The following is a 24,149-nucleotide window of genomic DNA, read 5'->3' as shown; positions in this document are numbered from 1 at the left end:
TTAAAATGGTGAACGCAGGCTATCATTCCAGAAAGAAGAGAAAGTACTGAGTATAAATTCGAAGGAAACGTGATCATAAGTTTCATGATTACAAAATAAACTGCATTTGAAATAAAATAAAGAAAAACCTGAAAATTGAGAATTTTGATCTTTATTCGAAATTGACAAATTTTTTTATGATGTTAATGATTTTATGTGTTTATATTCGTGTAAATATGCATGTTTAATTAATCAGTTCAGTTTCCAAACAAATTTTTTCTTTAGTTTGTGAGAAAACCGCAATTTTCCGTAAAAATGCAGGTGGGTCGATTTTTTTGATGACCAGTGTATAATACTAGCTTTCTGCCCGCGGCTTCGCCCGCGTTTTCAAAGAAAAACCCGTTCCCGTAGGATTTCCGGGATAAAACCTATCCTATGTCCTTTCTCGGGTATCAAAATATCTCTATACCGAATTTCATGCAAATTGGTTCAGTAGTTAAGGCGTGATTGAGTAACAGACAGACAGACAGACAGAGTTACTTTCGCATTTATAATATTAGTATGGATATAATAACTAAAGAAATTTCCAAGAATTTTTTATACCTATTTAATACTGATTTCCATAGAATGAAATTTTTAATATTATAAAACTATCACTATACTGTATCCTAGGAACTAATACATTATTATGTCTTGGCTGAACTCTGGTGAATTAAGACATGCAAATCTACTTGTCCCGGCTAGATAGTTATGAAATATCTTTAGTATATATTATTATACTAGGTTTCCGCCCGCGGCTTCGCCCGCGCAGTCATAGAAAAACCCGCACCCGCATTCCCGTTCCCGTGGGATTTCCGGGATTGCGTCATTTTCTCGGGATAAAAAGTAGCCTATGTCCTTTCTCGAGTATCAAAATATCTCCATACCAAATTTCATGAAAATTGGTTCTGTAGTTTAGGCGTGATTGAGTAACAGACAGACAGACAGAGTTACTTTCGCATTTATAATATTAGTATGGATTATATACACCTTTTTGTTATAATTGGCTAATTGTTATCCCCAGGTTACAACACATACACCTATAACGATACAGCGCACACAGAGAGGGAACAAGATGAGATCTTAGCTGTGACGTATGACGATGGCAAATGGTCGAAGCCGTACTACGACTGCGGCGGTGGCAACATATGGATGTTGACATACACTGTGCCTTTCTTTGGATACAGCAATGGAACGTACTTTTTCAAGTGAGTGAAATATTTTCTTGATTGATTTTTTAGTGTTGGAACGAAATTCCTTATCGCGTGTTGCGAAAGGGGGCTAGACGGAAAAAATTAAGACGAAAAGTTGTATTGACACCTTTTGATATAGTTGTGAGCCGTGCGGCGTGCGTGTGTTTCTCTGTTTGTCTCTCTCTAACTTAAAACTTCGTTCCATCCGGGTGTCCCTTGACAACCCTCAAGTTTTATTTTATTTTATTTTAAAAACTTAATTCGACGATTGTTCGTTTTGGAAACGTCCGCGTCGGGATAAAGAATACCATATTAAATACACTTCATTAAAAACTCTATTTTCTAAGAGTCATTGGATTATAGTCGAGTTTTCGGTATATTATTTTGTTGTAATGTTTTAACGTTGTTATATTGTCTTAAAAGGAATGTATGCCACATTTTGATGGTTTGACTTCGATAGATTATAATAATACTCAAAATTGTAAATATAACGGCCAATTTTGCAAAGTTTAGATTTTAGCAAGAAACTATTATGTAATCGAAGTCCAGGTTGACTAGTGCAACCTTTTACCTTAGTGAATTAGTTGCATTTCTAAAGTTTCCTTTAGCACTTTAATTGCAAATTAATATAGAAGCATGTTTAACCTGTTAATTATAATTAATTAATAAAAGTTAGCTAACTGATTTTAAATGGATTTAATACTTTTGTAACAGTATAACTCTCAAGATAAATTATATCCCATCAAAAACATCCTGTAAAAAACCCAAGTCTCGCAGCTCAGTCTTTCTACCGTCAAAAGTTGTGAGATCCATGTAATACCAAGTCGGTTAATCTATTTAGTGTCTACTTGAAGGACCTTCTGTCTTAAGTTATTACATAAGTTATTATCATGCCAATATTAAAAATATTTAACGTTTTAAACAAATAGATCGACTTGGACATCGCTTGATTTGATTATTAGTATGTATCACACTACACAGCACGACGGGCCAGCGACCAACAGGAACGAGAGTTTCAATCGCGTGAGGCGCGAGAGACTAAAGAATCTAATATAATATTGTAATATTCATTTTGTTTTCATGCGATGTCCAAGTCGATCTATTTGTTTAAAACGTTAAATATTTTTAATATTGGCATGATAATAACTTATGTAATAACTTAAGACAGAAGGTCCTTCAAGTAGACACTAAATAGATTAACCGACTTGGTATTACATGGATCTCACAACTTTTGACGGTAGAAAGACTGAGCTGCGAGACTTGGGTTTTTTACAGGATGTTTTTGATGGGATCTCACTTCTTTTTGTAGAGCCTTTCTTTTTGATACCATCTACTTCTAACGAATTTTGTTAAAGGTCTTATGATATTTTCTTATTTTTATATGTAGTCTTCCTCTTTTTCTTTTCTGGTACTACTTCTTGAGCTTCAGCCACAGTTTTTCTTAAAGCCCACTCCCTGTCTCTATGGGCTTTTCTCGGAGGCTTTGATGTCTCAATTTTTGACAAGTCTGGACGGTAAATACTTCTTAATCTGTTGTATTCACAAATTGATGATTCCTGCGCTTTAATACTTCCAAAGTCGACATTAATGAGATGTAAACCGCCCAGACTTGTAACTCTCGAAAGTGCCACGTAAGCTTGACCGGATGTGAACACTGCAGAACCTATATCCATCAGCGCATTACTTAGGCTTAGGCCCTGACTTTTATGTATAGTTATAGCATAGGCTATACATATGGGAAATTGTTCGCGATGAACATAAGCTCTATTAATAATTTCAAATTTAGTTTTGACCGGACCAAGCTCGTATGCATTAGGTTCATTATTAAATGTGATATATATTCTCTTAATTATTTTTGAATTTTCAGGATCAACCTTTACTTTTCGCACTATACCGATAGATCCATTCCCATATAAATTTACCATTGCCGTCGAGTACAGGTCGGCGTCAATGTAGGGGTCTCCGTGCTCGTCACACGTATACACTTTGAACTCGTCCCAATGCGCTACCACATACTCCACTATAGCAAGTCTAATCTCATACGACGACTCAGTATTCCCATACATAGAGAATGACAAAGAATGAAATAGACACGAACCATCACCAGGTATACGGACAATGTGTGGGCATGGATGGTCATTCACATACAGTATTTCCGAATCCATTGCGACTACTAGTACTGGTGGATATGCAAGATGTAAGAATACAATTAATACTTAAACGTAACTTTGGTCTCGTTATTTCGACCGACACTATTAAGTAATTATATTTGAAGACTAAGGTATTTATGTAAGTTCCTTAAAATTAACCAAACAACATCCCAATCGTAAGCAAATAATATCAGTAAACTAATGAGCAAGCCTTTTAGTCGTAAATGTAATTTATCAATCGAAATTATAAATGAAAATCGCAAACTTATAGGTTAGGTTTCGAGGCACATCCGAACAGCATGAGGGCGATCGCACGTATGCGTGCGGCTGCCGCTCGCTCGAAGGCATTCACATTTCATTGTTCTGTCATTTTGGCGTATATTTTGCTTGTCAGTCATAGAGTAAAATAGAGGCCAGTCTGTCTGTAAGGAGGCTAGTCGCGCCAACAATTTATATATAACAGATTTAAATTATAATATATTGTTTTATTAGATTTTCGTACTTCAAGACATGTCCAATCATGTGTTTTTCATTACGTCGACCATTTTACAAGTAATAATGTTGTTCAGTTTCATGGGCTAAACACACCCTTACCCACCCTATACCCCCTCCCTTGCCTCATATGGTAGGTACCTATCTACACCTATTAAATTTATAACCACCACCAACCACCAACTGCATAAATAACTTTGTAATCCCATATATTTATATGGGATTACAAAGTTATTGATGCAGTTGGTGTATTTGGAAAACTGGACTGAAATTACAAAATATTTAAGTTTTCCCATGATTAAGACACTAAACTCTATATGTATTCCAAATATGAAGCTTCTAAGTCTGCTAGAAGTGCCTTGGACTTTTGATGATCGGTGAGTCAGTGAGTGACAAAATTTAGAAACTTTAACAAGTTGTCATTCTTAAACTACTGGTTCAAATTGACTGAAATTTTAAATATTCCGTGTTTATACAATGCCGGATTAGTTACTGAAGATTCAGGTTTCTTGCTTTATCCACAACCGAATTATAGGGGGTCGAAAATGGCCCGAATTGCTTCGAGAAAAGGATGGTACGGCCGTGCCGCTTTTTTTTTGCTCGACTTGGCGGGGGCACTGCCGTGCCCCCAGATATTTAGGTACTTCATATTATTAATATTCAAGGATATGAACCCACGTTAGAAGATTTTTCTTCTTGTTTATCTAGTAATGAAAACATTACTCTTTTATCGAGTGATATAAAATACACCTCCATTCGATTTGTGCTAATATTTTTAATTCCTTCACGATTAATTTACTAAATCCGTGTCTTTAATAACTTAATTATGGAACCACCAGACAGTTTTTACGACAGAGCATTATGCAAATCTCAAGAAAAATATTTTAATACACTTCGCACCGTTAATTTACATTTTTAAAGGCTTGGCATAAATTACGACAAATCTTGAATTCCCTTGTGAAAATTTTTAAGTGGGTAGACATGATAAACACTCTTAAATATAGAGCAGCTGTCAGCGAGTTTTCTAACGGGCTAAAATATAATGTCACGAACAAAATGGTGTTTTAAATCCGTCGAAAATCTTTAATTTCACCCACGGTAACAAATAAGAGAAAGCCTTTTCGAAAGTTCTTTTCGATCGAAATCCGGTCAGTGGTTTTCCCGTGAAAGATAAGCAAACATACATATATCCATCCTAATAAACTTTCGCACTTATACTACTAGTAGGTAGGATATTAATGCAACGAATTTTTAGGATATTTACTTACGTTTTTTTCGTATTTATAAAATTATTATGGATGCTTATATAAAACTTACATACAACTTTTTAAATTCACTAAAATGCAAATATACAACATTATCTACATTACGTTAGCTATTAGTAAAGAAGAGGGCATAATCAATGATATTATATATAGAAACAAGAGGTAGATACGTCATCAACGCACCAAAACTGATTCCGTGAATTGGTCCTATTTGGGACCAATGCAATCAGTCAGATTGTCACCGGTCCCAGTGAGCGCATGTGCCGATAGGTACATTAAAGTTGTCGAAAATGCCTTCGTGTGTGTTCAGTGCAAGTATTCGTGCAAAAAAATAAAGAAAGATAAAGGAATATCATATCACAGGAAAATATATTAAATTATTACAGTTTAAGATTAAAAATAACAATTTACAATTCTTTATGAATGACACTTGCTTGACACTTCTATTGAAATAATGAAAGGGATAAAACATTGCTTCAATCACTAGTGTGACAAAGCTAGCGTACACTGTGTTCAAAGATTATCATGTAGATACGATTATTGAAAATAGAACGGTTATTTTATTAATTTCGATTTGGGTAAATACTTGATTATTTTTATATTTAAATTCACACAGTGCGTGTAATTAACAAATACATATATCTATTTATTATATTGTACAATGAAATCGTGATGGCAAAAATGTTTGTTTGCAAAAATGATGTTGAATACATGTTGACGACGAAAGAAGAAGACAATAAATTTGCGCGTATTAATTTATTTTTCAAAATTACAGAATGCGTTTGGTAGATTAATTTTAGTGAGGGAGTGTCCTGCTCAGCGGTTGCGTGGCGAGTCCAAGTAGTAGAGGACAGTGGGGTCAATCCGCGGCCAATCGCACGGCGCCGCGACGTGACGCCGCGATGACGCAGTCGCAACGCTCCGTTCTGCACGATTTTGTTGCGGCAACATGCTCCCGGCCTTGGAACGTGCTGTTCCAACGAACTGTCGACCACGAAGCGAAGAATCAGCTATCTGGTGAAGGAAGCGGACAAATTTTAGTGAACGCCCGACGCACGATGCCGTCTGCAGTACGAATGTCGGCCACTCGTGCTACTCCATCCTTCCCCGGATATGTCGCGTGGATGCGCCCCAAGCTCCACTTCAACGGCGGCAATCGGTCGTCCTTAATGAGAACGAGCGTGTTCTCCTTGAGCTCCCCCTTGTGCTGGTGCCATCTGGTTCGCGTTTGCATCTCGGAGACATACTCTTTGGACCAACGATTCCAAAAGTGCTGGCGTATTTGTTCCACCCTCTGGAACCTCGGGAGACGAAGCTCAGGCACGTCGTATAGCAGCTCAGCCGTTACAGGTGCAGTCAGCGGACGACCAACCAGGAAATGTGCAGGGCTAAGTGGAAGGAAATCATTGGGATCTGTGGAAAGATGGGTCAAAGGACGGGAGTTCAGGACAGCTTCAACCTGGGTCAATACTGTGCTAAACTCCTCGAACGTTAGATGTGCGTTACCTACTACACGTTTGAGATGGTGCTTGCAGCTTTTTACTCCAGCTTCCCACAATCCCCCGAAATGACTAGCGTAAAAAGGTATCATTTTAAAATTAATATTTTGCGAAGTTGCATATGCTTTAATTTCATCAGAACAGGTAGCTAAAAATTTTTTGAACTCATTCATGAGACCGACAAAATTCTTCCCATTGTCAGAGAAGATAGTCACGGGTTTACCTCGCCGCGATATAAAACGTTTCAAAGCTAATAGATATGATTCCGACGATAGATCGCTAACAAGTTCCAAGTGAACCGCGCGTGTAACAAAACATATAAATAAGCATATGTACGATTTTTGTAACTTAGCACCTCTGCCTTTACGATTCAACGTGAACACTGGGCCAGCGTAGTCGACACCACAACGTATAAACGGATAACCTGGGTCCAGACGCTCCTGCGGTAGATTCCCCATAATAGGCGCGACCGTAGTCGGTTGCAGTCGTGCGCAGCGCATGCACGAATGTACCACCTTCCTAGCGAGGTTTCTGCCGCCGACCGGCCACCACATCTCTCTGATAGTAAACAGTAGAAGCTGTGGCCCGGCGTGGAGTAAACGTTCATGCTCGAACCGAAAAAGCAAAAGTGAAAAATGATGATTAGCTGCGATTAAAATAGGAAATTTTTTATTAAAACTAAAATTTGGCGAATTTTGAATACGCCCACCTACACGAATTAAATTATTATTTGCGTCAAAAAATACATTTAATTTAGAAATTTGATTGTAGCCTGATATATTCGTTATATTTTTATTATTTTTAAGCGCATAGTAAATATCGGGAAACGATTCCTGCTGACTCAACTTTGCTAACGTTAATTCAGCACGATTTAATTCCTCGACTGATACTAAACCTGTCCACTTATTAGTTTTATTTCGCGCGTTATTAATAAAACGTAATACATAAGCAGCTGCGCGTTTAAGTCTATTATATTGTGAAAATCGAGAAAAAATAATTAAATTATCGTTTAAATTATTACTTATGTGACAACAAATATTTGTAGATTTAATTTCCGGTAAATCTGTATTAATTAATTTGGAATGTTTTAAATCGGTCAATTCAAAATGTACATTATGTAAAAATAACGGACCCTCCCACCATAAAGATGAGGAGCTAAGCGCTTCTAGACTTTGCCCGCGTGAGACTAAATCGGCTGGATTATCCTTGCCTGCGACGTGACGCCATGGATGTTCCTTGGCCAGCTCGTGAATCTCTGCCGTCCTATTTTGAACATAAGGTTTTAATAAATTAATAGGCATACCTAACCAACCTAAAACGATAGTTGAATCTGTCCAAAATACAATTTTATCAAAATTTGAACGCAGTGATCCAATAAGCTTATAATATAATCGTGCACCTAACAACGCACCACACAACTCTAATCTAGGTATAGTTGTAGGTTTAGTCGGCGCGATCTTACCCTTCGAACATATCAAGCGCACTGTGACATCAGCTGTTGCATTGATCGTACGAGCGTATGCGCAAGCTCCGTACGCGACCTGTGAAGCATCGGTAAATATATGTAGTTCGGTTCGCACTGGATCAATGCACATAACGTGACGCGGTATTCGTAAACTACTAAGAAAAGATAATCCATTTATAAACTTATCCCATATTTGCGAAATTTCGTTAGGAACCGATTCATCCCACGTCAATTTTAACAACCAACATCTTTGTAATAAATGCTTTGCGATAGTAATAAACGGACTCAATAATCCTAGCGGATCGTATGTTTGTGAAGCACACGATAAAATAATACGTTTTGTCACTACTTCACTCTTTTGTATAATTTGCGTGAAATAATAAATATAATCATCGAGACTATTCCATCCGATACCTAACGTTTTATTGTTACAAGTTTTATTCAGTAAACATAGATCGTGTGTTTGCGATTCATTAACGCTAGGCGTAATTAAATTTAAATTATGACTAAAAATCCACTTTCGTAATTTAATACATGCTGAATCTAAAAGACTACTAGTTTCTTTACAAATATTTTCTAATTCGAATATAGAATTCGATGAAACTATGAGATCGTCAACGTAAAAACAATTATTAATAGTATCGGCTACATACGGAATATTCGAGTGTTTGGCTAATTCCTTTAAACATCTACAACTTAGATACGGTGCGGATGCCGTTCCGTACGTCACGGTGTTGAGTCGGTACACCCTCAGCGGCTCTGAGGGATCATCCCGCCACAAGATCAGCTGCAGGTCACGCTGATCTTCAGCAATATTCAATTGCCTGTAAAATTTTTCAATGTCAGCGCATGCAACATACCTATTCTCGCGAAAACGTAATAAAATAGAAATCAAGTCACCTTGAATAGCAGGTCCAATCATTTGTATGTCGTTTAATGATACGCCGGAACTAGACTTCATACTCGCATCAAAAACTACGCGTAATTTAGTTGTGGTGGCGTGCTCCCTAAACACACCATGATGCGGTAGGAAATAGTGCGGATTCCCATACGTATTGACGAGACTCATATGACCTAAATTAATATACTCCTGTATAAAATCAGAATACATCTTTTTATAATTAGTATTTTGCTGAAGACGTTTCTCTAACGCGTAAAAACGACGTTCAGCTTGTGCGCGTGTATTACCTAATAACTCAGGTGATTGTTTCAACGGAATTGAAACACAGAAACGACCATCGGAAAGTCGACGTGTTGTGCGAATAAAATGTTCCTCACAAGCAATATTATCTTCGCTCGATAATTGCTGTAATTTATTGCTAGGCGCGGATAATTCTTCTAATTCCCAGAAATTCCTAACTAACTTATCGAGTGAATCATCTTCCGTGGATAACGTCGAATAATTACAATTAATATGTGATAATTTTTTATTACTAGTATACGGAAAAGATTTAATTGCACCTGACACTATCCAACCTAATTTGGTGTTTTGAAGGAAAGGACCACTTTTCAGGCGCATTTTTCCTTCAGTTATTAATTCCCAAAATAAATCAGCACCGATCAGTAAATCAATAGGTTGACTTTCGTAAAAATTGGGATCAGCTAACAATAAATTGTGAGGAATATTAAACTGATTGAAATTAAATGTAGTTGTAGGCAATTTTGATGTAATTTGAGGCAAAATCAAACATTGAAAACGGGCAGTGAAGCTCCCGTCGCGCGATTTAATTTCAATGTTACAAGATTGCGAACATTGCGTAATAGAATTACCTACACCGTGAATATGTTGAGTGGACTGTAATATTCGTATATTTAATTTATTTGCAAACGATTGCGTTATAAAGGATCGCTCGCTTCCGCTATCTAGAACTGCGCGTGCGCAATAATACTCACCCGATTCATTATATACTTCAACTATCGCCGTAGACAATATGACAATCTGTTGCGAAGAATTGTCATCCTTTGTATGCATAACGGTTTGTGCGTGATTAATACATTGAAGTTGCATGTGTGCGTTATCTACTGAAACCACTGAAACGGGATGCGTATTAGTAAGCGAGGGGTGCTCGTACGTAGTTAACGTCACTGTATTTTGTTTAATTGGTGATAATTTAATTGCATCACAAAGTAAACTATTGTGCTTTTGTTCACACTTTCTACACGGACCAAAAAGACAAGTACCAACTAAATGACCTGGGCGCATACAATTAATGCATAAGTCTTTATCCGTAATTAACTTAAACCTCTGTTGCGGGGATAAGTCGAGAAACTTCTGGCATGAATACAGCTGATGCTTTTCGTTACATAGCAAACATGACTTGTAATGGCTGCGCGACTTATTGGATTGCGATTTAGAGTGTTTGTTATCCGAAACTATGTTGCAATGAATTTTGGATGACGAATTTTTATTTTGGTAAGTAGAAAATTTATTTGAGTTATTTGAAATACTAGGTTTATTGTGATTTACGGATAGTGTAGTTAATAAATCGGCTTTTTCTTTAATGAATTCTAATAAATCGTTTAGTTTAATAATTTTGTCCTTGTTTATTTTGTAAAAGGTATTTTTAAATTGTTCCCACTCGCGTTCAGTGGTAGGATCTAACTTTGAAACTACGATATAAATAATCAAAGTGTCCCAGTATTCCGTGGGTTCTCCTAAGATTTTAAGAATACGTAAATTTTTTAAAACTGTATCAATTAAATTGTGTAATTGAATAGCCGATTCTCTTGAGACGTTTTGAAGTGAAAATATTGCCTTAATGTGACTTTGCACTATCAAACGCGTGTTATTAAAACGGTGTAATAAAAGCTCCCATGCAACCAGATAATTTTCGGATGAAAATTCAACGTTTTCTATAACGATTTTGGCATCGCCTTTTAAACTCGCCTTTAAATAATGGAATTTTTGAACCGGTGGTATTGTTTTAGAATTATGAATTAAGGATGAAAACGTATCGCGAAATTCTACCCAGTGTTCATGTGAACCGTCAAAGCTAGGTACAGAAATAGTCGGTAATTTTACTGAATCGTTATTAAAATTGTTACAGGTCGTATGGTCGTGCGCTAAGGAACAGTCAATGGATTTATTAGATCTATCCTCGGAATTATCTGGGTTTACCATGCAGTCCAGCATCGCCAGGACAACATAATATTCCCTCTCAAACTCTACGCGTGATTCTATGAGTTTATCCGTTTCTGACTCCGGGACAAGATCTTCGATTTTACTTTGTACTTGGTTGAAATCGTTCATTAAACTTTGTGCACCTGGTATACGTAATTTTAGTTCTGCCCTTTGATGTGTATCAAGATCCACGTTTTCAAAAGACGAAACATATTTCTTAAAATTCGTTAATCTACATTTGATTAATCCCCTTTTTTTCCTCAAATCCTTAAGCTCCTTTTGCTCAGAAAGAGACATAATGACTGAAGTAAAAAGCTACAAGTACTTACGTGCCACGTGAAGCAGTTAGCAGATTCTTCGGTAGCGTAAAAGCACGTGAGGAGGCAAGCAACACCGAAAGCTCTGGAATATACAAAGCACAGTATCACTCAGATGAAGCTTTACAGGGTTGGATAAATTAGCTGGCCGTCTTACCAAACTGCACTGTAATTTTGCGACTTCTTCGCCGATTGCGTCTCCAAAATCCAGGATGTGATCCGGTGTCGAAGGTCCAGAAAATGTTGACGACGAAAGAAGAAGACAATAAATTTGCGCGTATTAATTTATTTTTCAAAATTACAGAATGCGTTTGGTAGATTAATTTTAGTGAGGGAGTGTCCTGCTCAGCGGTTGCGTGGCGAGTCCAAGTAGTAGAGGACAGTGGGGTCAATCCGCGGCCAATCGCACGGCGCCGCGACGTGACGCCGCGATGACGCAGTCGCAACGCTCCGTTCTGCACGATTTTGTTGCGGCAACAATACATTAAAGAAAAGATTATCGCTACTGACGAAAAATGCTATTTGCTTTTCTTTATATAGGTATTGAACATAAATTTTATTTGTGTTTTAGATAAAAAAGGCTTATACTTCATCCTTTCTTTTATTTCATCTTTTTTTTTTCATCTAGGCACCACTATTATTATATCCTACAAGTTGGAGGGATGACCTTGTACGGGTTTCGGGAACTGCCTTGATACGAATAGCGTAAGATCGGTCCTTATGGAATTCTATAAGGAGGACTATGCTCAGCAGTGGGTGTTTATCGGGTGAAATGATGATGACCGAAAACGAACACCACAGCTAGTAATAAATACTTAATACAATTATATCTCCAAAAAAGTTTTTTCATTTTAATACAACATCATAATAATAATTAAATAGTAAATGAAATTGTCACATTTGTTTACTTGTGCAGGAACTGTAACATCTATAACATTGAACCTTCTGTGTCGTTAGTCTATGCCAATTACCATGGCAACTATTTGTTTATTTATATTTAATTGGTGAATTCTTATGACTTTTGCTTACACCTGCGCGGAAGTGACAAACTATCTTTGTCTTTTTTGTTTATATCATTTTATTAGAGCCATCTCTCGTCTGTCAATGTAATAAATTAAGTAAAATTAAACTTGTATTTGTGTGTGCCTGACACTGCATATGAAGCATTTTTTTTTGGATATATTGCGAGTATATAACGTATCTATACATAAAATATCATTGGGCATAATATATTAAATTCATGGACGGTAATAAAAATGAACAGTGACGTCATAAAGAAAATAAATTGGTGTATGAATAAAACATTTTAAGCTGATACATGTGCTTTTATATGCTTGGTGTAATTCCATTAAAACGATGATGTGGTATCGCAGCATCATTCGCTACCTGTTCATACAACCTTTATCCTGTGGCTTCACTCTCGTGGTACTCAAAGTTTGCAGGTAAAATAGACTGTGCCAAATTTCATTTAGATCTAATGAGCCATTTTAGCGTAAAAACATAAGGAACTTGTTGAACCAATCACAAAGAGATGTAATTTTAATTTTTTATTAAAAATAAATATTAAGTTTACATGACACTTTTTTGGTGGGATAGCTTTTATTCTCAGTCGACAATGTTGATTTATCTAAATATTTGTAACAATATTAAATGTTCTCTATTACATTTTTAGCATATCTATGTTTCTCTATATTTTTTTTTTATAGGCAATCTTAAATCCGATGAAAAATATACAAGGGTCACTTTACTATTTAGTAAACAACCCTAAGACGGATCAACATAGCACGGAACATCGAAGTTTCTGGAAGCATTCAATAACATTAACGTAATTAATTCAAGGGACGTTATCGGAAACTACAACTATTTCCTTTAGTACCCTTCGGATAAAATCATCCCATTGGTACAGTGGTTAGTGTGGGTTCGAATTTTGTTAGAGTATTAATGGAGGATGTATAAAAGTTATTTATTTATTTTAAGATTTGGATAGAATTGTGGTCTGAATGAATTGTTTAAGCAAGTAGTATGTTTTATAATATTAAATAAGATTGTATATAGGTATATCGATTTTGAAACCATAAATATTTCTCCAAAATAATCGTATTCAGTGATTTTTATAACATAAACAATAATTAAATTTTATTTATATATCTCAAAGGATTTAAAAAGTTACGCAAAATGTTTACAATTATGATGAATTTTGTATATTAATAATAATTTATTTTTACTTAATAACTTTGAGAAGCTGTCATGGGATTAAATCACATCATAATCGTTAATATCGTATTCATAAATAATTAGGTGCCTAAAGGTAATCTGGTACATGTTACATATTTGGAATGTTAATTTTTTTCCTTTTCGTATTTTCCTGAACGTAAAATTTTTACTCGGGGCTTTCCAGTTCAGATTATAAGCTGTTCATTTATATTTAAGTGTTTATATTCAGATAACACTATAAAACATTAAACATATTGATAATAAATGTAATTTGATTAATGTGCATAATATATTATTAATTAATTATAATTCATTTTTTGTGGCATTTTTACATTCTCTATAATGTCTTTCATCATGGCAATTTTAGCGGTAGCGTACAAAACATATACCTATTGAATTTATGAAGAAACATACATGTTCATACATTATTTTTAAGCTATTGCATAGCTTATAGCTCAGACTTTGAGCGGGGTGACCGAATGTAAAAATTCCGTAACGAAAAAACCTAACACCCCCCACTCCAACCGGCACAGCGACGCGATGCTATGCAATAGCTTTACCGCGGCAGTCCTCGAGCGCCACACGTAATTTGTACCAACTTTTTTGTTCTTACCAGTTACAATGAAGCATACCTAATAAATAAATAATTTATTTATAAAAATTTTTTTTAGATTCTCATATAATTATTGTATTTACTTTCACAACCATCTAAATATTACTCTCTTTTAGACTCAAGCCATACTTTCTGATAAAGTCATAGCCATAGAGTATATAATATTACATAGGTAGTATAAATACTCTAAGGTCATAGCCTATTTACCACTTTGACCTATATTCATTCATCTATACTAATATTATAAAGAGGAAAGGTTTGTATGTATGTATGTATGTATGTATGTATGGTTTTCACGCATAAACTACTGGACCGATTTTGATGAAATTTGGCACATATAATCTTTAGACCCTGAGAAAGAACATAGGCTACCTTTTATTGCGAAATATGTACCACGGGCGAAGCCGGGGCGGACCGCTAGTACATTATATTTTGTCACTTTATCCGACAGATAATTTAAACACAACATAACCAAAAGTTATTATACCTACTGGCTGCAAACCCACAATTAAAATAACTAAAATGTAATATAATGTAAGTGGGTGCCATTAATATGAATTAATGATAATCTCCCACGCAGTCTGCACCATACATCCTTAAATAATGGGTTTACTGCAAGAAGTAAGCTTTTGAAATATGTACCATATTTTAGTAATTTAAACTTCCTATGTATTTAACTAGTATGTATTTTTTATTAAACATTGCATCCTAAGATTGCATCGCAAAGCTGATTGTCATCCCATGGCCTCACAAAAATTTTCTTTTTTTAGTTCACAACTTTAAAACGCAACAAAATATAAATTTATGACGTCGATTCTCATTTTATAATAGTAAAAAAAGTAATATTGTTTTAATAACCTCTCTTTTTCTCCTTACCGGGATTCAAACGAAGAAATTATAGTGAAATAATTCCTGGATTCGATTCTGTATTTTTTATGTGAAAACATTACAAACATACATACAATAATACAAATATTTTCTCTTGATAAAATAAGTTTTCACTATAGCTTACAAATTACTAAAATGTGACTGGTCAATATACATTATAGAAACATCTAGAACTGTAACCGCGGTTCAAAATTCGGAAACAAAACCCTCATCTAAATTTTAACCGCCCAAAGCTTGTGAACTAAACTCGAAAGTTACACAACAGTAGTATAATGGATGCAACTCGAAACCACGACCTTAACAGCTACGGTTAAATTAAACCCGACTAGGTTAAATTTGAGTGGCGTCACTGCATGGAGAAGTGTCCTTTAACCCGTTGGTTTAGAGTTCAGTTTCAATTATATTAGCAGAAAGATGATTTCGTTACGGGACAATGAATTGATTAACTTTTTAAAAAGTTACGCATAAAGTTTCGAATATTTTTGCAATTAAGTAAAATTTAGATGCTTGGTTGAAATATAGATTATTATTATAGTTAAACCTGTGGCCTGATATTATAAATGTGTTGGTCTGTCTACGTGATATTAGGAACGAAAATATTTTGAAATCCTGGGCCCAAACTTTTTTAATCATTTGCTAAAGGGGATGAAATTTTTATTCGTAGTTTTTACTTTTGTTGTTCGTACGATGAGATAAACTACGTAAGTACTAAAAATATGTATAAACTTGAAAGAAAATAGGATTTATAAAGCTGCGTCCCGCAATTAATAAACGATTTTCAGGCAATATTGCATTTTTCTGTGCAAAAATTCGCCCATCTGTTAATCTAGGTCAAAATCCGTTCACTATTTCAAGCAGAAAGAATAACGTAACAATGAGGACTATACTTTTACTGTAACAATACTTATATTATTTTGTGTACAACCTTATAATAATACATGAAAACTAATAATAAATACTATATGATAAACACCACGATTCTGATGTTCAATTTCTTCTTTAAGCCTAGTAATGAAATAAAGCAGACATTTAAACTTAATTAATTACTGTCGCTATTTAATCCACTCTGACAGAATCAGCAGTTACGTCAATCTTAACTTATGGAATAATCATTGTAATTCAACACTATAGGGTGTCTCCATACGAGGAGTTTCTATTATTCCCCTTTTCGTAACTCATCTATAATGTTTTGTAGAAAAATACAGTATCACAACAACATTATCACAGTACACACTTAAAGGCATCTGGGATTTGTGTAGACTTATATTTTCTTAAATGTTATTTTAATACAACATTTATCTGATAAGCCAGCGGTAACTTTTAGTGTAGAAAAATCACATCTCTACTATACATAGTTTAATAATTTTGACTACAACATAAGAGAAATCTTTTAATGTTTTTACTGAACTATATATACCGAATTTTGTATTATATTTTAGCCGCTCTACCTTGTCACGGCTCCGAAAACGTTAATTTGGAGATTAATTCCACGAAATAATTGAATAATTGAATAATTACAGAAATTTTAAATCGGCTCCATAAATCGAGAGTTTACTTCCTAATACCAAAACAACAATCTCTGAAATTTTGTAACTTTATATTGCGAATGTATAAAACTAGTCAATAAATTAAGTAACTTTTGTTGAAACGGCTTACACGCTCGTGTATCACGAACCTAATAGTAGAAAATGCTAAATAATTGAATAAGTTTCAAATTCTGAATTGAAATACGAAACTCGGTGCCGTAAATAGAAATTTGGTTTCAGTCACCATGAGTTTGTGTTACGTCGTAATTTATTATCAAATTAAACTAAGTATTGCATCACAGTATTGCATTGAATCAGCAACTAGGATATACATTATTGGACTACATTTTTATTGGCCTTCGATGAAAATAATACGTAACCTTTATTAGTCAGCAGAAATGTACCAATTGGTGAAATAAATCTTAAAAAACAGTATTAATGTGCTAAATCATTTATGTTTTTCTAGTATCAAATAATGAAAACTTTAATATATTATGCGATATGTATGTATTTAAAAAATTATTTGTATCTTCTCAAGTAGAAGCTCTCTCTAGTTTGAAACTTGAGAACGTTAGCAACGCTGTGTGTGTGTGTGTCCAACAGACTTTTACATTGATTCGTATTTTTTTAGCTGTATTGCACTTCCTTACTGCCTTGTATTATTACACATTTATAATATTAAAGAATAATTTGGAAAATCCAAAAGTGCACGCCTCAATTTTTTTTTAATAAATATTTTTAATTATTATTTTTGTTTATTTAATAACAATTAAACCACATCGAATCAGACCCTGAAAAATGAAAGGGTTCTATTCCTGAGCATACTCAAGCGTAAGAGAAAAAAAAAGACTCGATTAGTAAAGTATTTCGGTCGCTATCGTGTTAACAAGAAAAAGGACCCGCACATACAGACACACGGACGTCCAAGACAGAACTTTTTTAAACTGTTTTTTAACTAGTTTAAATAACAAAAATGACATCAAAAATATCATGAACGTTAAAAATAGTGTTTTTTCTTAATATGTGTGTGTATGTATTATCTTACAAGTGCAATGTATGATACATAAAGACATTTTAAGTTTGAAAAATCAGATGTTTTGCGCGAAGCGACAGTAGTACCCACCTCAACGCTTCGCTTATGAGGCGTGCAAAATAAACTTGTAACACATATTTTCAAAGAATAGATATCTATGTAATTTCTTATTGATTCACCTCGGTAAAAGCGACATTAAAAATTAATAGAATCAAAGGGAATATAAAAGCAATACTCTGGCAACAATTTCCATGAAAGCGTTTCTAAAATGTAACTTATTTTTAAACAGTCGCAAATGTAAGCGACTTCGGAATGCGGGCGATAGAAGTTTCCAGAATTCCAGCAAACATAACGATGAGCTTAGTGAAATGTAATAGCATTACATGAGTTGCCGAAACGGTTACGTACCGCTTGATTCAACTAGCCAGGCGTAGCGCGGGCTTCCGCCGACCCGGGCCGCCTGGAGCCAACTGGAAATAAGGCGCCCCTGCTTTTTTAAAAATTGCATATAAACACTTCATATTATAATGATATTATATACCTGCGGTGTTACCTGAACAGCTGCGGCCATTTGGGGCCCTCAAGAAAAGAGCGTATTTGTCTTTAAAAGGCCGGCAAAGCAAACAAACATCATAAATGCCCAAAATTCTTTTAAAATTAAAATTAAACTTTTCAATACATATTTTTAAGATGTCTTGTGTATTATTTTTTACATTTTCCGATAAAAATGAGCGCTTTCTACCTCTCCCTTTCTAATTCCGCCCGGATCCGGGGCCCCAACCCTCTTGCTACGTCTCTGGATTCCACTAGCTATGTTTTAATATATTCGCTGACCAATGACGTATAATGCAGTTTATAGTTGTCTAGTTTGAATTTGGTGCGGTTACAATTTGTTGAAATGGTTGAAAATTTAGACGTTTACATTTCATGCTAGTAGTTGAGCTAAAATGCTTGAAATAGCCACTTGGCTATTTAATATCTATGTAACATTAGGTAATTATATATTGTATCTTTATCCAAATGCGAAAGTTTAAGAGGATAGATAAAGATATTATGTATGTATGTTTGTTATTTTTTCACGAAAAAAGTACGTGACGCATTTGAATGAACCATTACAGTTATAAGTACACCAGAATAATTGATGATAGCTCATTAATACATACAGACATATTTGTTTTTGCTCGCGGCTTCGTCCGCAGCTGAAACCACGCGGCTCACTCAATAGCTTGAGTGATCACGCTTGAATTAGTTCCGGAAATGAATGCCTTAATGTTCAACTTTATAACATTAGAAAAAAAATTAGCAACTTCAAATATAGCATTACAATATTGCTCTGCCTTTTGAACTAGGTTATTACCTGTATCTCAGAAGGCAGTGCCTTCCCTTAAAAATTCCAAATACATTATATTTATTTATTTATTTATTTATTTATTTATTTATGATAAGGTACCTTACAGCTAGTGATACAATTTTTGAGATGAATAAATACTAAGCTACGCCAATTAAAAGGTACACCAATAGGTAGTAAAAATAATATACGTATGTGAACAAAGACTAGTATAAGAATTTTACAAGTTAAATTTGGCAAGTTAAATAGCATACTATAGATAATCTGTATTCCTCAGAGGCACCAGCGGCATCGACATCGATCTCCGTCGAGTGGACATCGACCAGTGCCCTCTGAAGCCGGGATCCACGCAGCTGAATATATTTGCTGGTACTGATAAATGCAAGAAGAGTACTACTGAGGTTAGTGACATTAATTTCTTGAGCAAAAAGCCTTTATATGTAAGTGTAGCCCTTTTGTAAAACTTGCATATTATGTTGATGATGATGATGATTTACATTATGATGAGACGGGTTAATTGCTCTTTTGCTATCCTGTCATAATAAGCATCAACAGAATGAAAACAAAATATGTTAACATTTTTTTTTCAGAAATAAATTACCTTTTTTGCACGCCTCAAGCGTAGCGTTGAGGTAGTGCTCTGCTCTCGCCTAACAGAAATCAAGTGATTTTTCGCGGATTAATCTTTATGATCATCGAACAACGAAAACAATACCATTAAACATTACCCAGATCGAAAATTTACCATCCATAATGTTTTACAACAAAATTTAAACTATAAAAAGCGAATCCTCATCAAGCTATAATCGTAAAATTCATATCTCAAAGCGCGTTATCTCGAAGCTTCCCTTAGGGCCTTAAGGATTGCGAATTGACGCCTATTGCGGGACACATTTAGCCAGATTGCCTCGAAGGGATCTTCGCATCAGCATATTCTAGCTTTGCGGTGTACTGCTTATGTACCAGATGTATAAGCTGGTGAAAGCTGTTTTGTTGGAGTTGCTTTTTTATCTTATTTTGAAGTAAAATGCAGAGTCAAAGTATTTTTTATCATCTGTATATACTATACGTTTCACACAAAGCAAAAAAAAAAGAAAACCAGTAGTAGCATGTACTCGGATAAACAGATATGTGCTGATCCAGAGTCCAGACACTTTACCTAATCCATACTAATATTATAAATGCGAAAGTAACTCTGTCTGTCTGTCTGTTACTCAATCACGCCTAAACTACTGAACCAATTTGCATGAAATTTGGTATGGAGATATTTTGATACCCGAGAAAGGACATAGGCTACTTTTTACCCCGGGAAATAGGATAGGTTTTATCCCGGAAATCCCACGGGAACGGGAACTATGCGGGTTTTTCTTTGACTGTGCGGGCGAAGCTGCGGGTGGAAAGCTAGTTTAATATAAATCCGATCAGCTTTTCTTGTGTAACAAACATCCTTACATTATACAATTTGGGTAGGATTTCAATAGGAATGTCTAAAGCTATCCAAAAATGTAACCATAAATACGAAATTTCTTTACTTTAAGTAACAATATGGCTATTCAAACTTACAACTATTAAACTACTTTAGAAACAAACTTTCGCAGTCCCTTCGTGCCGGGAGCGGACGCGAAATATTTCAGGAAATTTGTATCTTCTTTTTATTAGTTACACTGTTACTATGAATGTAATAAGTTTGTATGTTATGTTTTAATATCTAAAATGCTCAAATACTTTTGATGAAAAAAATTAAGCTGAGATTTTACACAGAAAATACCTTTTGTTTGTTTATATTTGAATAAGGTTGAAAAATGGATTGAATTTGTTCGTATATTTATTATGTGGGTTAAAATTTTGTTTATGGATCTGCTGTATTTAACATCACACCACCCAAAAAACCAATAAGTTCAATAATAACCCATAGAAAAAACTCAAACTGTCTAAAATTATATCATGGCAATAAATATAAACGAATAATAATGTAGGTAGATATTATTTAAATTTTGAACCACATAATTTTCACTTATTTTACCATCACACAAAACACTAAAACTACGTTCGCAATTCGCATCACATAGTTTCATATCATTCTGATAAATATGAGCATTGTAATATGGTAGGCGCATTAATGTCAATTCGTTTCATAAATAAGACCCAGTAACGATGTTTAGTTGCCAAGCGTTTGGTAGGTGTGCCATTTCGTATAACGCATCTGTTTCCATAATAAAGAGGATTTCATTGTAAGTCCGTTTGTTGTCCTTATAATAGACTAGCGGCTTCGCCCGTGGTACATATTTCGCAATAAAAGGTAGCCTATGTTCTTTCTCAGGGTCTAAAGATTATCTGTGCCAAATTTCATCAAAATAGGTCCAGTAGTTTATGCGTGAAAACCATACATACATACAAACCTTTCCTCTTTATAATATTAGTATAGATATAGATAGTATAGATAGATTATAGATTTTTATGTTTGGATTGAACAAAAATCCTAATCTTAATCATATCCTACTACAATATTATATGTAAATGCGAAAGTTTGTGAGGATGTGTGTGTTTGTTGCTCTTTCACGCAAATAATACTGAACTAATTACAATGAAATTTAGCACACATATAAAGGGTAACTTAGATTAACACATTGGATAGGTTTTATCCCGGAAATCCCACGGGAACGGGAACTATACGGGTTTTCCTTTTAAAACGCGAGCGAAGCTTTCGTCCAGCGCAATTTTGTATACGGACTCTTGAATCTTCATATAATAATACTAGCTTTCCGCCCGCGGCTTCGCCCGCGTTTTCAAACCCGCATAGTTCCCGTTCCCGTGGGATTTCCGAGATAAAACCTATCCTATGAGTTAATCCAAGTTACCCTCTATAAGTGTACTAAATTTCATTGTAATCGGTTCAGTAGTATTTGCGTGAAAGAGTAACAAACACACACAACACACACATCTTCACAAACTTTCGCATTTATAATATTAGTAGGACAATAAATTTTATTAATGTCGTCCTTAAAGCTATAGTAAAATATTCATTCATTCGATGTATAATTTAAACACCTTTAATTTGGAAATTATCTAAAACATAGCGTTCGTAATTATTTTGCTGCTTAACATTTGAAAACATGTGTTTCGGGTATAAATAATTACTGATTTAATTTATTAAAAAGATTTGTGGAGTGAATTAATGCTTTTTGTGTGTTAATTATTATGATTACATCTTAATTACAATTTATAATGTAATAATATTATGTAATAGCGCTCAGTAATTAAATTTAGATTTAATACAAATACATATTTTGTATGACTAATCTTCTTCTTTAATTTTGATTGTATCTATTTTATAAAAATATTTATACAAATAAATTATTAAGTATGTGAATTTATTGAAAGTCCTAAGCATAACTTTTAATGTGCCTTCGTAGTCGTCATTTCAAATTCATCAATAAACTCATGTTGAAAATAAAACAGTGTCGGCGTATATATTTTATTTAGAAACCCTTAGACACGCAAATGTTCAATATAGTCTCGGAGATTACGATGTTTATCTTCGGTGAAGGCTAGAAAAACTATACCGTTGTCTATATCTTCTATAAATAAAATCGTGACAATAACAAATAAGGCGGGTATCGCGAAATCCCTAGATAAGGGACGGTACACACACCGCGTTATTTTACTGCCAATTTTTTAAGTGAAACTTATTTGGCGCGTAAAGAGTAAAATTAAAAAGTCGCGTCATGCCTAACCGTCATATCTTTGAATCCTGCCAAAGAAGTTTCACTTCACACCCTCGTGTCAGAAGTGAAGCTCGGCATAAACACTCTTTTTTTACTATCTAAAACCCAACGGTGGCCTGCGTTCACCTTCGGCGGCAGGGGTTAACAGCCAGGCCTTATACCCCCACCGCGTACGTGGAGATTGCCGCGACTTGGCGGCTCACCCAAGCCCATAAGGTGGCAATAGACGTCGGTATCAGAAGATAACGCCGCCCTATTGCCGGGCTATCCGCCTTCTATCGCAGGGGGGGCCGGTTTTCCTTGCAGCGAGCATAGCTACAATATGCTCGTTTCTACGTAAACCTCCCCCTGCGCTTATTCGTCAAACCGTATAATATTTCAGTCCTATTGCTGGACGTACAGACGCCTGCGTCTGCCGGGTCTTCGTCGGCGCAGAGGATCCGCCGTTGGGTCATTCTCCCGGGCCCTCTCTGCAACTTCCTTTGCTTTGATCACGGCCTCGCAAAAGGCCAAGACCGCCTTCCATTCAGTGTCGCCACTGACCATCGCTTTCACGAGACCCTGCAGGGTCAACTCGTCTTCTCCCAGCAAGCCTTCAAGATGCCTTCGCTCCACCGTCCATGCCTGGCACTCGGCCAGGGTGTGATCGGCCGTGTCCAGTTGGCCGCTACAGTGGTGGCAGGTGGGGGCCGGTTCCCGACCTATCCTGTGCAGGTAGCTGCCAAAGCATCCATGTCCTGACAGGATCTGCACAAGCCGGTAACTGAGAGGCCCCCACCTCCTCTCTACCCATTTTCTGAGCACTGGGCTTATCGCGTTGAGGGTCCAGGCCCCCACGCAGGATGAATTAATTTCCCGACTCCAGTTGACGAATACCGCGTCGCGAGCCTCCCGCTTCCACCCTTCAAGCGTTTCGGAGGGCACCTCTTCATCCCTCTCTCTTACTTCCGCTCGGCGCCAGTAGACTTCTGCCAGGGCGGCCGCCTCGAGGTGCCAAGGTGCAGTACCGGCTATAACACACACCGCATCATACAACACGGTGCGATACGCCCTTGCTACCCTTATAGCTATCACTCGCTGCGACCGCCTCAGCGTGATCGTGTTTGCGACACGCCCTGTTAGGCCCTCCAATATTGGGCATGATATGGCTTAGAGCCGCTGCCGTGGTGGTGAGTTTTGAAGCCAGTGCAGAGAAGTGAGCTTGAAATGTCCATCGCGGATCGAGCACCAAACCTAGGTATTTCAGTCGGGGCCCGATCCGGATGGGCACCCCACTCACCAC

General features: G+C 35.8%; 1 protein-coding gene and 1 long non-coding RNA gene across 2 annotated transcripts in view; both read left to right on the top strand.

The window, feature by feature from the left end:
- LOC149488125 (uncharacterized) overlaps nt 1–24,149 on the top strand; it is an 87,318-nt gene that overhangs the window by 22,564 nt on the left and 40,605 nt on the right. Inside the window, exons 3-4 of the mRNA XM_089695831.1 lie at nt 1,043–1,226; nt 19,420–19,543. Coding sequence (XP_089551957.1) covers nt 1,043–1,226; nt 19,420–19,543 — 308 coding nt within the window. The remainder of the gene's footprint in view (nt 1–1,042; nt 1,227–19,419; nt 19,544–24,149) is intronic.
- LOC149488126 (uncharacterized) lies at nt 10,359–11,350 on the top strand. The gene is made up of 2 exons (XR_016315796.1): nt 10,359–10,495; nt 11,130–11,350. It is a non-coding gene; the product is annotated as an uncharacterized LOC149488126 (long non-coding RNA).

This window comes from Colias philodice, chromosome 6 (assembly GCF_061535455.1).
Source record: "Colias philodice isolate Cphi_HAF_F1 chromosome 6, ilColPhil1 Martin Lab GWU primary, whole genome shotgun sequence".
In the NCBI taxonomy this organism is placed as follows: domain Eukaryota; kingdom Metazoa; phylum Arthropoda; class Insecta; order Lepidoptera; family Pieridae; genus Colias; species Colias philodice.
The sequence above is the reverse complement of the archived record's forward strand: the minus strand, read 5'-3'. Positions and strand labels throughout refer to the sequence as shown.